Genomic DNA, 18,380 nt, shown 5'->3' with positions numbered 1-18,380 from the left:
TGACTAATTTGGGATTTGATGTCATCAAATGTTGTAACAATACTTGCCAGCAATTCATTTACAAACCATTCCTTGGATCAGTTAATGACTACAAATGATCCAACCTATTACCCCTGAGGGCAGGATTAATATATACTTGCCTGTGGACCAATAATCCCTTGCACACTAATGGCACTTAATAAATGCTTATTGGATAAATTAATTAGTTACCAAATTATTTCTTTTGTCTCTTTGTGGAGATGGTCATCTGGATTAGGTCTGTTAGGGTATCGGTATAAAGAGATAAAATCTCAACTCAGAGACAGCTGATGGGTGGAATTTCTATCCTCAGTGGTCATTGAGCTCTTAGTTCTACCACATTCTTAAACAACAGCACCCAATTTCAAGCTCGGGGAATTTAGGACATAGTATTCCAACACATTATTACTATTTAATTCTCACTATAGCTGAGTTTCTCAGCTGTGCCACATTTTGGCTCTCATTAATAAATTTATGAAAACAAATTTAATTCATGCATATTTTTCTCCATTTCACTTCTTGGAGGAATGTTTTTCCAATATATGTGTTCCTTTTATTAGTCTCAAACACTGGGGCAGGCATGGCTATTACAAAGTAACTCTTGCAAATACAAGATCACTGAATTTCTAAATCCAAAGCGACCTCCAAACACTCAAAAAATTATTTTCTACCATAACATTTCTTCATGTACCTCCAATGAATTTGCACAAAACTGGATAATTGATGTTCAGTGAGAGGCTCAGACTAGGTGCCACAGGAGGGGCATGAGATCCAACCTGGGTTAAAGGAAGGCAGCATGGCACTGAATCTTAAGGAAAAATTAAGAGTAGACCAGGTGAAGAAAAGTAAAAGCTTCTCTGGGCAGATGGATCAAAAAAAGTGAGAGCTGGTTGGAATTGTGTAACAGTTAGGATTGGAAAGAACAGTCATGGAAGGAAGGAAAGAACTAAAAACCAATGGAAGAAAATAAATTTGGAGAATGGGGAGTGTTTCACAATGCGAGTAGGGAGTTGTGATAAAGTATGAATTAAACAGTGCTTCTCAAACGCTGGTGGGAGGTAACAGACACAATTTGAAATTTAAATTTGTGTTTCATTTTGATGAATTTAAAACCATATTACTATTTATAAAGATAATAAAAATTTAGCTGCTTAACTCGGGGCTCCGCAAAATAAGGTCTGAGAATAAGTATCTGAGAGCTATTGAGCTAGATAATTTCTATGTAAACTTCCCTGAATACTATAAAACAATTCCCTATTCATGACAAAACTTCAGTGATACTATAACCACTGGTCCCCTTTCATTTACATTCTTATTTGTTTAGAACCCTAATTCTATGCCAGTCATACTTTCACCATGCAAAAATGATGCTGCCTTTCTTGTTAAGTGTTTAATAAATGTATAGAGACATCACCTAGTCTCCTAGTGAGGAAACAAGAGTACTCACCAATCAATAATTCTCCAAGTTCTGCATTTAGGCTTTCTAATGAATCTAGATTCCATTCCCAACTCACTGAGGCTCTCACACAGCCGCTTTTGTTGCAATACTTCTAATTTTATCCTTCAATTATTTCAGTACTTCCAGGCAAATGGCACCAAAACAAAGGCATTAATTAATACTAATTTGTTTGGTCCACTCTTGTTAACATTAAAAAAAGTGTAAGTGAAACCAAATTAAAGATCTTGAGTGGGACAATTTGTGCCTTGACATCTTTAACTTGCTGTTACTTCTCAGAGACACAACCCTTATCTTTTCTCTCATACAAGATTCTTATGACTGACCCATCCTCATTCATGTCTCCTTAAAGAGGTTTCCCTCACTAAGCTACTTAAAATACCTACCCCAATTCTCACAAACTTACTCTTTTCCCATTATCCTTTTGCTTTTTTCATAGAATTTAATCACATTTGATCATACCATGTTTGGGAGAAAATCACTAAATGGCACATACTATTCTAGGTTTCATCTTGGAACAAATTTCATTAAGCATCTTTCATGACTTCCTTTACCCAGATGTGACAAGGATGAAGAACATATTCTAAGAATTTGTTATTTAAAAAAAATGAAGAGCTGGCTGATAAAGTTTTCTTAGAGAAGTAGCTAATCCAAGTCAAGCATGAACTATACTAGAACCTGGGACGATCTGATCATGCAAAAGAATCAAAGACTATTGGGGTCAGGTGATGAATAAACAAGTTCAGAAATCATTATAGGCAATCAGTTAGGAGTAGGGTGCCCAAGACCTAAGCCCATTCATCAATCTGAATGAGGAACAACAGGTGGGAACAAGAAGGGTGGCCCCCAAGCCTACATGGGCTAAATCCATCTATCAAATTGAACAAGAAACAATCGATGGAAATCAAAGTGCTCCCGAGCCCAGGAAGGAGTGGAATGTTCAGAACATCACCACAATAGCACAATGCTAAAGCTACAGGCCAAAGCTAGTTTCAGAAAGGTAGACCAGGTAATGTGGGAAACTCAGTTGGCCTCAGTAACCAGCCAATCAGCAAGAGACACAACTTGGAGGTACCCTAGGACTGAATCCCCACTCCTTGCCCACTGTATCCATATAAACTCCTGCTTTTTGGCCCTTCAGTAGTTACCCATTTGGAACCACTGGGTTCAGAGAGCTTTCCTGTCCTTCCTCCTTCCTACCAATAAATCTCTTGCTTCTCTGTAACTTTGGTCTTGATGTTGAATTCTTTCATTGCCAAAGACAAGAACCAAGAGAGAGTCTGTCTGGGGTCCTCAGACCCAGGGTCTGCTTCCAAATGCCGATTCATCAACATAGATAGAAGACAACTTGAAGAGTTCCATTGTCTAAAGATGGGAAAATCTGAGCATCAACAAGAATAATGGCTGTGATGAATTGATACAAATCGAATATATACAAATGTACAAGTTCATAATGTTACTTAAAATTGGTTAGCTTTGGAGAGTTCTATGGTATCAACTCATTATTCTGAAATTTGGAAATAGGGGAAAAATAATTTATCCTACTTTTCTAAATTTAATATGTGGGACATTGTTTCACCCTGAATTAAACAAGCTGAGTCTCAAAAGCATTTTTATATATCAGAGAAAAATGAAAAATAACTGGGGCCTCCCCAGTTGAGCTCAGCGCTCTGAAGCTGTCTGCAGTTTCTGCAGCGCCGGTTGGATTCCTGGCCGGCCAGGGAGATTCCCACATGGCCATGTAGACCTCTCCTGTCTCACCCGCTGCTCCCCTCAGCAGTGTACTTCAGTCACCTTCTGCCTGTTCTGCTCCCCACTCTGTCTCTGGTAAATTCTCTCAAGCTCCCGCGTCTCTGGCCTGTAACCCACTGCTTGTATAAACAAATAAATCTTTAAAAAAAAAAAAAGAACAACAACTGGGTATTAGTTAAGCTTAACAAAATGTTGCCAATTTTGTCAGATATGATCATGATATTATTTTTAAAAGTTCTTAATTGTTAGTGGTAGATGTTAACATAACTGAAGGTAAAGTGATATCTGGGATTTGAAATACGAAAATAAAAATGTGTGTGTCTGTATGTGTGTGTTTGTAAAACAAGAATGAAAAAATATTGATAAATGTAGAAGCTGGGTGTGAGGAATAGCGGTCATTATTTCATTGTCTGCCTTTGTTTTTTTTTTTTTTAAAGATTTATTTATTTATTTATACATGCACTGGGTACAGTCAGAAGTGCGGGAGCGTGAGAGAATTCACCAGAGCCAGAGCAGGGAGCAGAGCAGGCAGAAGGACCGAAGTACACTGCTGAGGGGAGCAACGGGCGGCAGGAGAGGTCTGCACGCCATGTGGGACCCTCCTCCGGTGGCCAGGGAGCAGCCGGGGAGCAGCCGGGGAGCAGCCGGGGATCGAACTGGTGCTGCAGAGGCTGCAGGCAGCTTCGCAACCCAGCATTGAACTGCTGCGCCACTGGGGAGGCCCTGTATTTGTTTGAAAATGATCATGATTAAAATTAAAAGCTGATTTTTTTAAGATTTTTTTTTATGTATTTATGCATACAAGAAATGGGATGTAGGCCAGAGGTTCAGGGTGGGGGTGAGAGGATTCACCAGATACAGTGGGGAGCAGAACAGGTGGATCTACTAAATTATACTGCTGAGGAGAGCAGCGGGCAAAACAGGAGAGTTCTGCTGTGCCATGTGGGTAGCTCCCTGGCTGGGGAACGAACTCTTGCTACAGTGCTAGCAATAGCTTCATAGTGCTAAGACTTAACCCCTTGTGCTACCAGGAAGGCCCAAAAGCTGATTTTTGTTTTAAAAATGTTTAGCATGAAGTAAAGCAAACATACAAAAAAATCCATAAACCACTCGAAGACAAATAAAAAATTCAAATGTATTTTATGTACATATCATTTGGAACAGCCCCAAAGTCCCTTTTGGTTGGACAATCTTACCCTTCTTCTCCCTCAGAGATAACTACTATTCTGAATTTTGTGTTTTAATTCCCTTATGTTTGTTGATAGTTTTTGTTACTACTCTTGCTCTTATACAAGTTTTTTTTTCTATTTTTGAACTTCATAACAATGGAATCATGCATTATGTTGACTTGCTTCTTCAACATTAGTTTTGAAATGATCCATGTGGACGATTTTAACTGTAATTTATTCATTTTCACTGCTACAAAGTGTTCTGTTGTAGGCATACACCACAGCATATTTATTCATCCAACAATTGATAGTCACAAGTTATTCTCAGCATACTTTGAACATTCCTGTATATTTCTCCTGATGCACACATAGAAGAATTTCTTGGACGCATATACTTACAAGTAGAATTTCTGAGTCATGGCACACATGCAAGTGAAACTGGGTAATGCCAGATCGTTTTCTAAAGTGGTAGGTGGGAGTACTCATTTATACTTCCTCCAGAAAGCAGTATTTTCAAGATTTTGCCCTCTTCCATATCTTCACCTACAGACCTGATATTTTCAGAGTTCTTGATTTTTGCCAGTCTGGTAAGTGTGCAGTGATACCTTATTATTTTAAAATTTGCATTTCTTTACTACAAGTGAGTAAGAGAGCATATTTTCATATGTCATAGGGACATTTGTGATTTTCCCTCTGTGAATTTCCACATTCATTCTTTTGCTCACATTCTAAAAAGCTATTTTTCTTTTCCTTATTAATTCAAAGGAGTTCTCTACATAATCTGTATATTAATCTTTTGAAATTATATGCATCGCAAATAATGTTTTTGTGATGGACTTATTGCATTCTCTTCATATGGAATCCTTTGATGAACCAGTGTTCTGAATTTTAATACAGTGAAATTAATCAGTCGTGCACTGTTGGTCACCTTATTAAAGAAATCTTTTCCTACCTCAAAGCCAAAAAGATTTTTCCTTATATTGTCCTCTAACAGTTTATAGTTTTGATTTTAACAGCTAGGTCTTTAATTCACTTGAATTTTTTTCTTTCCCTTTTGTGAGGCAGGGCTCCAATTTCATTTTTTCCATATGGGTAACCAATTGACCCAGAATCATTTATTGAAAAGCTCATTCCCCACTGCAGCACCAACTCAGTCATAAATCAAATGTCTTCATAATTGTGGGTATGCTTCTGGGCTCTCTAAAACAGGATGAATTTTTATCACCCAGAAAAAAGTAGAACAGTCTAAGTTTAGTAATGTCCCTTATCACCTCAAACCTAGAACTTTTGAGATTGTTCTTAACTTGTTCTCTTCCTTCAATCACTCCTCCAAACTACCATCCCTAGTCCTCCTAGGTTGTTAAAACACAGTTCATGTCGGTTTTCTGTTGAAAATCACAAAAGGGTTCCAAAGGAATACAATATATAGAGCTGTTTTAAGCTTCCTGACTAGATAATGAACCTCTTCAACCTTCAGACTGACTTGATCTCAACAGTGCCAACCAAGTAGCAGAAACTCAGTAAATGCTACTTTCCTTGTAGAATTTCACATAGGTTAACTGAACACAATTTGCCTGCTGGCATATAAAACGTTCTCATACGAACTTACATTTATTTGTCAACTGCGTAACCTAGACATTTGTCTAAATCATACAAAGATCATAAATTTTTCAACGCATTATTTCAATGTTTTAGCGTATGTTAAATCCAGTTTGAAATGTCATCATAGAAAAATGTAACTGTTTAACAAAATCATGCATTCCATTTCAGTTTTATTTACTTTTGCGCTGTTTGGAAAACAGATTCTCAGAAAGACTAAACGACAAAACAGAGGAATCGAGGTCTAGTTAATAACAAGTGAATTTTGCATTACATTTTATTACATGTATGAGAACTCCACTTTGGAGATGCTTTCTTACTTATGAGCATTTCCGTATTATCTCTCTCTTTTGAGTTAGAATATAAAAGTCTTCAGGCAGATTCAGGGACCAATTAACTCCATTAAATTATATACAGTTATGTAGTGAATTCACCACTGCTGTCTGGGGCTGTCGAGATCGGTGACAATTAGGAGATGGAGAGAGGCAGAAAGAGATTGATTTTATATGTCACCGAAGCACACTGCAACAATATGCCAGCGTGACTTTCAAAATGGCCTTAAAATATTCCAAACTCAGGGAGTTTCCTTGCTCCTGAGTGGGAGTTGACAGACTGTCTGGCAGCATTAGAAAGAGACAGGGAGAAGCTGATGTCTATATTGTGTCCTCTAATAATATTTTGCCTCTGTGCGGCATCTCTCCCTTAGAAGGAAGGATCCGATCTATTTGTTGTGTGTGTGTGTGTGTGTGTGTGTGTGTATGTGTGTGTGTGTGTGTGTGTGAGAGTGAGAGAGAGAGAGAGGAGATATACAGAGATTTACCTCCCCTCGTGCAGAGGGCATGGTTTCACCTCTCACATCTGGGGAAAACCAAACCGAAGGACACTAACCCTCCCAAGGTCACCTAGGAAATTAGTGCTGTGGCCTGGAGGGTGAGGGAACAGAACCCAGGTGTCTTTACTCCAGCTTTGTGGTTGGGCACGAAATCATTTTCCTTGCCTCGTGAAAAAAAAAAAAAAAAATCATTGGGCGGGGGAAGTGAGGGATTAATCAGATTTCTTTCTCTTACCCTTACCTTCCCTCCCCTTTACGCAGATAAAAACTCATGAAAGCAAACGAGGTGTCCCTCCGCAGTTCTTAAGCTGGGCTCCCCAAACCCAGACTCCCTCCCTCCCCCAGACATCCATACAAAGCGTTCTGGGTTCCCAGGGCTTGAGCCCATCCAAGCGCAGGCGGGGAGGTGAGGAGTGGTTAAAACTCAGCCCTCACCTCCAGCGCGTCCCGGGCCCAAGCCCCGCCCCCGCGCGCCCCTCCCCCACGGCCGCCGCACGCCGGCCCCTCTCCCCTCTCCCCCTCGGGCGCACCCACCCCAGATGCCGCCCGGCTCGGAGCTCCGCCGCCGCGCTGTCCACTTGTATTGATCACCGCCCAGCCCCGTTCCGCCTGCTCGGCTGTGCGGAGCGCGGCCGGACGCCAGACCTTGGCAGCCCCGGGGCAGTCGGGCTCCGGGAGGCAACTCCTTGGGCGCTCCCTGTCCGGGGTGCCCTCTGCGCTCTGCAGTGTCTTTCTCTCCGCCGAGAGAAGGAAGAGAAGCAGGAGGAGAAGCAGAAGAAGGAGGAGGACGTCTGGTCCGGGCTGGGAGGTGGAGCAGCGGCAGCCGCCGCCGGAAAGGGAGAGGCAGGAGAGCCCGAGACTTGGAAACCCCAAATTGCCCGCGACCCTGCACGGCAGGCGCCCTTCCAGCTTCATGGGCAAAGTGTGGAAACAGCAGATGTACCCTCAGTACGCTACCTACTACTACCCCCAGTATCTTCAAGCGAAGGTAAAGGGGCGCCGGGGGAGGGGGGCTTCGGGGGAAGGGGCGCCGGGGGCGCGCGCGGCTCGAGGAGGGGCGCGCCCCGCCGCCCCCGGCGGAGTTGATGGAAGGTTGCTAACTATAGCGCTGGCCTGGGGGAGCCGCGCGGCGCGCGGGGCGGCGGCTGCCCGGGAAGCGGAGTGCGGGGATCGGGTTACAGAAAGCTGCGGGGGAGAGACTAGACAGGAAAGAGCCGCCAGCCCCTTCCTGGCCCGGGAGGCGGGAGGGTCGCGGGGCCTAGCGTCGGCGGCTGGGCTGCAGACGCCTGGGGCCCGCCGCAGGACTCGCTGGCGGCGCGGCTTTTCGACCCCTTCTCTTGGGCCTCGCCCTGCGAACTGTAACTCTCGGCTTCCCTCGCTGGAGTGGGGAGCCTCCGGTCCCCCGGGGACGCCTCTCTACCTCCCGCGCGCGCTAGGGCTGGGGTTTGGGGAGGGGGGGCGACGAGCCAGTCTCCTCCCGCCTCGGGTCCGGCGCGCCCGCCCCTCGCCTTGATCTTTGTGCGGTGTGGCACTTCACCTGGTTACTGATTTCCACTTTTACGCTCGTGTTTTGGGTAGAAAAGTGGCCAAAGTTCACCCAGCATTCATTGAGGTCCTTTTTAATCTTCCCTGTAGCTTTTGCAGAGGAGGGACAATGGCCAGATTTCTCTGCGAAGAAGTGACTTTGTGTTTAGTTGAAAAACAAAACAGACTACCTTATATGTTTACCGCAGATCGATTTCCATTGGGCTTTCTCAAAAGTGGCCTTGGCACACTCGTAGGTACACAGATGATGACATGGGGCCATGCAAATCGCGCCTGGCTTTCTAGGGACCCTGGGTACTTTGTTAGTGAGCCTGTTTTTTTTTTTTTTGCAATAAGAATTCGATGCCTTCTGAACTCAAAAAAAAAAAAATATATATATATATCCGAACCATGAAGAGTGAGGGGTTCCCTGCTTTGGAAGCTTCCTCCTCTATTGGGGAACACAGAAGTTGTATGCATCAGCCTTCTTCAGCAATTAGCATCTCTTATTAAGACTCCAGGTGCCCTTCTTGCTCACAAAAGAATCAAGTATGGATGCAGTGTCTGAACTTCCTCTGGGAGGTTGTAATTATGTCCTGCTTGCTGGCAGAGGGCATTTCTGGCCTGGTGCAAAGAATCTCTGATTCAACCTTGATAAGCTTTTCTTTCTTACAGTGTGTGGTCCATGTTTTGTGCCTACAATTTAGGTCTGTATTTGCCCATGTAAAAAAGGATACTTGTCAGAATAGGCAGTAGAAATTTCCTAGCACCCATTTCACTCCTCCTAATTCTTATTTTACTTTGGGTCACCAGAAAGCTGCTGGATTAGATGGTGGCTGCAAGGTTACCCATTATTCATTGCTTAGTGGTTGTCACCTATTTGTTTTCAGGGACTTGAGTGAGGTGCCCATTTTTGGTAAGCTACATTATAAATACAAGTTGGTCAAAGAAATTTGGAGGCATAATCAATGCAATACCTTTTAGATATCATGTATGTTTAATGTACTTGTTTAAATTATGCAGCATTGGGTGACTAAAGGACAACCTATTCAACACTTAACTGTATGAATAATAAATACATATGCTCAGGTGAAAAAGAAAAAAGGCCACGTTTCTACAGGCACATTCACCCCAGTAAATTTTGTGTACCATTAGTAAGTTAGAAACCAAGTACATAGCATTTAATACAGCTAATGCAATGCCATTTGGCTTTTTTTTTTTTTTTGCCCGGTAAATAATTGAAGAGAGAGACAAGCCGGCAAGAGCCTGCTGTAGTAATTAGGGTCGGATCCCAGAAAGCTTTAGGGCCCATTTTCTGAAAGTGTGCTTCCTGCATAAAGCATTTACTATTGATTTGTGTTACGGTAACTGACATTCTCAAAACATATTTTGCTGTTTCTAGTATGAAATCTGAAATCCTATTAACTCCAAATCTCTTTGTTTCCGGAGAAAGCCACACATCTCAGTTGACCTATATAACATGGTATTAAAGTTTGATAATTAAATTCAAATTCCCTATTGTAAAGTATCTTGATTATCTCTGAAAGGGCATCTCATAGGATATAAAGTGACTAGATGCAGATTTTAGGTAAGCTCAATTTGGAACACAAAGCCCATTTTTCCCCCTCCCTTATGTATCTGTTGGTAACATGGGTAGTGTGAGTCATTAAAAAAATAGCCTTCATTTGATTTGTGGTTAGTTTAAAAACAAGAATTGCGTAATCTACCTGGAGTTAATAAACTCACTTAGACTATATTGTCTGCACTGATGATCCTTGCCTCTGTGTGTGGGGCGTGTGTGTTTTAACCTTCCTGAAATGTGGGGTAGAAAATGCCACTCTGTTTAAAGTACAGTGACATGTTTGCTAGTCAGAGTTGTTTTGAAACTTCTGTTTGGAAGCTGTATCAAAAACTGAGGAATGGCACACAGTTCTTTGCAAAGTGATACTTGACTCAAACTTATGATCGAGAGGTGGATGTGATTATGTTGAACTGAGAAAGACTAAGCAGGGTTTCTTTTGTCAGAAGGAATAGACAGATACCAGTTAAATGGCACTTAAAAATGATTTTGTTACCATATTTTAATAGTTAACATATGTCAAATCCTCCTCCTTATGTTAATCATCCAGAGTCTGTTTTGACAAGTTTATTTTGTTATTTTTCCCATAAAAACATATTAGCTACTTCTTCATTTTGTTAACAAAAAAAAAAAAAAAAAATCATTTATGGGGCTATTAGACCATGTGACCATATTGCTGTGCTTTGTGCTTTGACAGAAGGACAAATTCATTAGAAAAAGTAATGCATCGGCAATAAACATAAAGTTGAGGATGCGATGGAAAGGCAGGGCGTGGATGGAAAGGAAGGAGATTGTGACTTTTTTAAATAATACCTTAGCGTAAGAGTAACATAGATTTCAAGTATTCTGATTTTACATTTTGGGTTTTTCTCATTTCTCTGTCAGGATGGCCATATCACAGTATGTTCTCTTTATCACCCGACACGTTCTTTCTGAGATGTAGTTTGATGTAGCTTTGTAAATAAAAGCAATATTTTCGAAAAGGTCTTCTGAATTATAAAATGAGTTATGCTATGTTATAAAAAATTAAATTTGGTATCCGCTTTCTGCTGCACGGAAACAATTCTGATCGCTTAACGTATTTTAAATTATCAATTTGTATATACACATTTCCAAACAATGGCTGTGTTAATTTCACTTTTTATGAAGGCAAACCTTGAATGATGGTGTATTTCTTTCAATGATACTACTAATATTACTAATATAATATACATTACTGCTAATGCATGTATGCAAGTATTTATGGAATTGAAATATTTATTTTTATTTCTTTTGAAGAAAGGGAAGTACAAAATAATCTTTACACGATTAGTTAGCTAATATTTCGTACCAGCTAAAAGCAATTTGACACATTTGATCTCATCATTGAATTATCAAAATGTATTTCTATAAAAGATACCATTTTAGGTTTTTAATGTATACAATGTTATTTTCTATATTAAAGAAATATTTGTTTCTAAAGCAAAATATGTAAGTTTGTTTTAGCACGTGTAGAGCAAAGAACATATTTGAACCTAGCTTCAAAAACTGAAAAATAATGAGGGACATAACTTGGGATTCTCTTAAGAACAAAGTAGAACAAAACAGTTTTTTTCTGAATGGAATTTTTGTGTGCATTAGCATTCTATTGAATTTCTAAACTTTTACTTATATGTTGCCAAATGAATATTGTTTCAATCTGTTTTGTTTCTCTGGGAATTAAGGGTCATGATTTGATATGTAGAACTTCTGGCATAGTAAGTTGGATTGAAGGTACAGAGGCACAGTAAGATTTGGGGTGCCTTGTGTGTAAGAAGTTGTCACACTAATGACATGAATGAAGTTTGCTTAATTATATCAATCTATTGACACAATATTTTACACTGATGAATGTACCTTATTTCTTTGATGATTTGTATCTTGTTGCTATCAGATATGTTGGAGGACTCAAGATTGTGGAAATATTAAAGGGAGATACATTATAATGCAATATTGTAGCTCCCTTTCTCTCCAATGGCTATTTCTTTTGAATTTCCTGTAATAGATTTTTTTTTCTAACACATTGAGAACCACATCTTAAGTTATGAGAAGGGAATGGGATAAGATAAATGAAGAGAAGTAGGAAAATATTTAGTGTTAGTATAACTAGTTACTGCTTACATGTTAGGCAATCTTGGCTTTGAGTTTAAATTCAAATGTGGGATATTTCAAGAAAAAAATATTAAAAAACTTGAATGACATATTGCTCAGACTTTGTATTTTGCTTAATAGTTAGCTGGAATTTTACAATCACCCCAGTTTAATAAGTACTGAAATTTAAAGGTATGTTTCTTTTAGCTGGAGACAAAGGCATCATTTTTTCCCTTTTCTTTTTACTATAGAGGGAGTTGCCAGAAAAAGAAATCTTTTTTCTCCCTGTATCTGCTTAACCAATACAAATCATGTGAGGAAGATATAGAAATAAAGGATAAGTGCTTAGTTAAAAAATTATATGGCACTTAAATGCCTTTCATTCTTTTAAGAGAGGTGGACTTTCTCATCTAGTTTATTTTCTGTAAGCATGGTCTCATCGTCCCTTCTTAAGTCTCCCTTCAAAGAACAGTAACACCTCCATAGTTCCCTATTTGATTTGTGGGTGCTAACTAGGTAGATACTTGTTAGTGACTATTATTATTCAGAATAAGTACGTACAAAATGTTTTAGACTAGGGAAATTATTGTAAAGTCCACAAATACATAACCCAGTCTAATATCTAATGAATTCTCAATGTAGTTGGAGTTGTGTTTTGACTTATTTTGTTCCCATAATGAAAACTTGCATCTGATCTGTGAAAGTAAGACGAGTCCCCTGTCAGTTGGTCAGTGCTTAATTTAAGGAATCAAAAGTGGCGTTTTGTGCAATTTTTATTAAAGATGATGGTACCAGAAAGAAAATCTCATAGCGTTATGTGAAGGGAGTGGATGACACATGTGAAGAATTAGTGATGCCTGTCTCTGCCTCATCTCACTGGCCCTAAGAGCACAAATCAGATTTTTTGCTGCATAATTTTTAAGAAAATCCCTTTTTTCTATGTATTTGTGAGTTGGTAAAAACAGTTATTCATTTAGTGGATAATAACTAAAATACAAACTAAAACTGAGGTATTCCAAGTGATAGTTATCTCTGTTGCATAAGCCTTCCAGCCTTTCACTCTGATTGTTGGGGTATTATAGGAATAAGCCAGAACATACCAAGTTGATTTAAATTGGAAGTTTTAAATTTGGTATTAAATAATCTATTTTTAGGAAAATGATATGTCAGTGATTAAATAGAGTGCCATATATTTGATGTAAAATCAAACCATACATTCAAAAGTTGGACATCAGGCTTCGGCATTTTTTTGTGCATGAGCTCAGCTGTTTTAGTGTCTCTGCTGTCTCATTTTCAAGCATGAGTAGTAAAACTTGATGGAACCCAGTGGGGCCTCATGAGAAACAGCACTTGGCTGATGCAGACACTTAACTGCTGGGAGTTCAGTGAGATGATACATAGCAAAACTTCTTAGAACCCTGTGTGCTGAACACATGCAAATTTGAGCACACACACATAATTGATAGTAGAAACTAAACAGTTACTCAATCATGTAGATGTGAAGGGGAAAAAAGTGTGACGGATATAGCGACACAGACATGGCAACAACCAAGCCAGCAACTAACTGGACATGTCTCCTCCATAGCCTAATTCCTTGTTTTTGCTTAATGCATCTAGTGTTCTTAGTATAATTGTATGAATATATTTTTTAAAAGATTTATTTATTTGTGCATACAGGAACTGGGGTACAGGCCTGAGGTGTTGGGGTGGTGAGAGGATTCACCAAAGACAGAGTGGGGAACAGAACAGGCAGATTGACTGAAATACACTGCTGAGGGGAGCAGTGGGCGAGGCAGGAGAGATCTGCTGCGCCATGTGGGTAGCTCCTCGGCTGGGGATCGAACTCGAGCTGCTTTGGCTGCAGATAGCTTCATAGGATAGCTTCATAGGTTGCCTCTTAACCTCTTGCACCACCAGGGAGGCCCCAATTGTATGAATATTTTAATGTTTAAAACAAAGGCTGAAAAATAAGCATGTCAAAGATATGGGGACGAAAGGGGAAAAGGGAGGGAAAGTGAGTGGGAGAAAGAAACATAGAAGGCAGAAACAACAGAGGGAAAAAATCAACATCTGTACTTCCTAGGGGAGAAAATGTATAAAATTGAACATTGTTGTTTTCCGTACATTGTCTTTTAGGTAATTTGTAAATGGATGCATTTGCCATTTTAGAAGATGGAGAACATCTTCTGGATGTTGAATAGGAAAATGAAAAAGAGATGAGGTCCTTATGTGAACCAGCTAATTTGCTTATAAATTTAGTAGTGCAAATGCAAAATCAACGTCCTGTGGATGATTTCTTGCATTGGCCGTAATATTTAAATGTATTTTGGAATTAGGTTAAGTTTTAAGCTGGCAGTTTATTGGAAAATTGTTGAGGCACAGGAAGGGCTAAAACACTAATTAATTGATTATATTTCCTGAGTGACCCCAAAGCACCATTCTCTGTAGTTGACATTGGGAAAGGTTATGGAGTGTGATAATGTAGTTTCTGCTTTCTGGTAGCTCCCCAGCGAAGGGGAAGACAGAATAGACATAGTACAAGAAATAAACAGAAAAACTTTACAAAATAATACACCCAGGAGGCAGCATGTTAACTAAGGGTGGAGGGACAAAGAAAGCACTAAAATATATATGGGGGATTAAAAATCCTGCCATAATTTTTGTGAGAAAGAATAAAATAGTAATAAAAGCTATTAGTAAACCTGGGAATCTTGCAAAGAAATTGGGTTTTAGACTAATGAATGAAAATTTCTTGAATTGATAATCAGCATTGTAATTTTTCGATTTCAAAATTCTTTTACATGAGCTTTTTTTTGAGTATTTAAAATGTTAAAGAGTTTATGTTAACTCCTCTCCCTCAACATTTCATATTCAGTTACCTTATTTTACATTACTAGTTTTCCAGTTTCATGCTTATAAATGAGCTATTAAGTTAACCTCCGAGGGTTTGGCAGGCTGAGAATATAACCCTTAACTGATGACATGGTGGTTATATAGAAATGTTACTTTTATCATTTTAAACCGTTTGAAATGTTTATTTCTCCTAATACATTATCCTTGTTCATTGCAAAACACAAGTTTGAAGTTTTGTTAATGCTGCTAAATAGATCATTGTGTGCCTGTGTTGACACAGGTTGATGCTGTCTAATGTAAGTTGGCATTTGCAGAAAAAAGTAGATTTATTTTTTTATTCCTGAGTATAGTTTTTTTAAAAAAATATTATTTTGGCATTATGTCGCTTTAATCTTAAAAATAAGGTATTCACCTCTGCAAATGGATCTACCTCCTTCTGGAGTCACAGTGCCCTCTGGCCTCTGGCACACAGAACCTGTCCCTCTGGCCTTCACATTGAACATATGTCCTTTGGCTGCTGGGCCTGTGATAAGGATTGATTTCAGGGAAAGTTTTTGGGAAACTAAATCATTTCATGTATCACATATTATTTTTACTAATCTTAGAGAAAAAAATGCATCATTTCACCAGCCCTGCAAGTATGTGAGCCCATTTCATATGATGTCCATTTTGCTTTTTCATAAGTTGAAAAATTTAATAATCAGAATGGGTAGAATTGAATGGATACATAATGTAATAGTGTGCTCTTCCCTTGAGTTTTGTGGGAAAGAAATCAATGTTGCCAAATAGAAATTTTTTATTATAAATTTGCATCATTTTGTATTTAAACTATTCAAAGGACACTATATTATTTCCTCTAACATTTTAAATACTGCAATTTTTACAATTGCAGTTGGGAGTATATTTTAATGGAGAACCTCTAAACCCTTCCTGTAGAATATGGTTAAGTATTTTCTGAAATTATGTAATAAATCTCAAGCAAAATATTTGAAAGGTTATAAGGAAATTTTAAATTTTATTAGAAACCTCAAATACCATCAGCTTTTTACCTTTGTTTTCTCAACAACAATTGGGATTCGTCACCAAAGAGGCTTTTGACAAAAACAGACTTTTTTGAAGAGAAAAATTTGCCACTTTTTATTTTTAGGGCATGAACTGAAATACTCCCTAGGTCCTCTCTGCCTTCTACAAAGCACAGCATTAATCATTTTCATTGTTTTAAAAATAGAAATCTTGAAATAAAAAGATTCCTAATTTCAGCCAATTCTTAGGTTTCATTCTATGCAATTATTTGTATACTTTTAAAAAAATATCCCTAATACAGAAATAATTGGTTATGTATAGCAAAAATGCTACAACTTGCAGGTGAAATTTTTCTAGAGCTCTGTGTGATTTGTTCAGTGTTTGGGTATACTTTACTTACAAATGAGTTGTGTTTGCAACAAGTTTTGTTCCAAAAATCGCTTATCAGTTATTTAGAACTTGGGATTTCTTTCCTATATTTCATATAAAAATTGTTAGCCTTAATGATAGGGTCCCTAGTTAAACGACAGAAGCCTATAAAAGTAACTCACTTTATAATTCACAGATAGTTGTTCCATGGTTTTACTGTAGAAGCATACAGTAAGCATAGAGGGCGTGTGTATTGAGAGTTGGAATTCCAGTCAGCCATCTTTGACCCTTTTAAGGAATGGGAAGATTTCCCTAACTCACCTGAGAGGCAGTTGGAAAAGAGGCTCCTTGCACTCCTTCAATAGGAGCATCTGGGACAAGGGACTGAGTTTCTACAGGAGATGGCAGTGGCTTGTGAAGTCTGGTGGGTGAAGGATTTGAAAGAATGGGAGATGTGGACTCCGGAGCACTTCTCAGGGGGTAATCTCATTCCCTTTCCGGTTACCAGTACAATTTTGTTTGTTTATTTGTTGCAAAAGCAGCCCAGGGCTTTCTAGTAGTGCTTTTTCATCTTAGCTCATCACTGGCTAGATTATTGCAGCCTCACAGATTTCTTTGCTCTTCTCTAGCATTAAATCAAACATACAGCCCTTGAAGTTTGTAACAAGAAGGGAAACAAAGACCAAGAAACACTGTCCACTTCTGTCATTTCTATTATTTTTACCAAGTCATGGTCCAACAGTGGTTCATAAATGTTAGGGAACCCCAAACCTTAAGAACTTGATGGCACATTCCCATTCACATTTTATAATAATTCCCATTAAGTTTTCATTGCGATTCAGCGTATGACTCACAGATTGAGAATCCTACCATGGAAGGAGAACCAAAAACCAGTATCAGTCTATGCGAACGAGAATGATTTGAGTCATGGGTACCTTGGTATTTTGTTTGTGGTTCAGGTCTGGGGTGAAAAAAGCTAGAAGGGTCCCAGGGCCTACAAAGTGGGAATGGGTGGGGATAAAATTCATGAGTTTGGGAAATCTGTGTTTTGTCTCTGCCTGTCCTTTTTCCCTCACACCCTCCTTTTTTCCTCTTCTCTTCCATTCCTGTCCCTAACTTTTCTTCCTGCACACTAAGTTTAATGCCATCTGGACTTCCCTCTGACCAACTACAAGTGGGTGTACTGGTGGTGGATCTTCCAGGGTGATCATTGTCACATGTAAGCTGCTCCCACTGCAAGTTCCTTAATTTTCTAAAAAAATCTTTACTGTCTCTTAGTGCTGCAGATTATGATGAACAAGTTGCTAACAATGGTTGCCTCTTTAAATTGGGATTTTTGTCCTGACTCCTTACCGAGTGTAATATGGAATTTTAAATAAAAAATTTAAATAAAAATTCATTTGGTAATGTGTGTGTTATACAGGTGCAGACATGATGTAATACTTTGAACAAAAGAGAACATAGTTAGCATAATGGAAAGTAGTTTGATAAGTGTATACTCTTATGAGCTTGGAACTTAAATGTAACAGTGAAATGGTAAGCTGTTTATATTTTTCTCCACCTATGCTAAAATTTCAAATCATACATAAGCATTTTTTCTATTTCTTGAATATTTAACAAGATTATTCTTTATGTAAAAATCATCACACAAGTATTGTGTTTTGTTTTTTAATTTGCAAAAGACTAAAAAAAGTCATTTCTTACTTGATAATAGTTTCTCAGATTTTAATTTTAGTAGCAGAAATCTTAAATGTTGATTTTGATTGCCTTTTTTTTTATAAAAAATAGATTATATCTTAACATATAAATAGGAGTGAAAATGACAGTGAGGACTATCTGGTATTCTTTTCTACCCCTTTCTCTCTCACGAAATTTCTATTCATGTTTCAGCAATACATGATATTCTTCAGTGCACATCCTTTGAGCCTTCAAAATTTGATTTTACTGTGTGGTCTGACGATAGCATGTCAGATAAGTGCACTGTGATCGAGATCTGTGTGTCTGGGCCTAATGAACATCAGCTTTCTGGGGAGCCACTGCAGCACCTTTCTTTGTTTCCTCTTCCCTTGACTCTTTGATTTCAATCTTGTTAAATCC

General features: G+C 38.8%; 1 protein-coding gene across 4 annotated transcripts in view; it reads left to right on the top strand.

The window, feature by feature from the left end:
• Positions 1-7,325: 7,325 nt before the first annotated feature.
• Positions 7,326-18,380, top strand: part of RBMS1 (RNA binding motif single stranded interacting protein 1) — a 211,357-nt gene continuing 200,302 nt past the window's right edge. For 2 of the 4 annotated variants that reach the window (XM_054699778.1, XM_054699777.1), the window contains exon 1: positions 7,326-7,814. In XM_054699778.1, the coding sequence (XP_054555753.1) occupies positions 7,740-7,814 (75 nt within the window). In that variant the 5' untranslated portion in view covers positions 7,326-7,739. The remainder of the gene's footprint in view (positions 7,815-18,380) is intronic. The other 2 variants (XM_054699781.1, XM_054699782.1) reach the window with 2 other exon arrangements.

This window comes from Talpa occidentalis, unplaced genomic scaffold, assembly GCF_014898055.3.
Source record: "Talpa occidentalis isolate TD23 unplaced genomic scaffold, MPIMG_talOcc4v2.1 talOcc4.3, whole genome shotgun sequence".
Taxonomy (NCBI): Eukaryota; Metazoa; Chordata; class Mammalia; order Eulipotyphla; family Talpidae; genus Talpa; species Talpa occidentalis.
The sequence above is the reverse complement of the archived record's forward strand: the minus strand, read 5'-3'. Positions and strand labels throughout refer to the sequence as shown.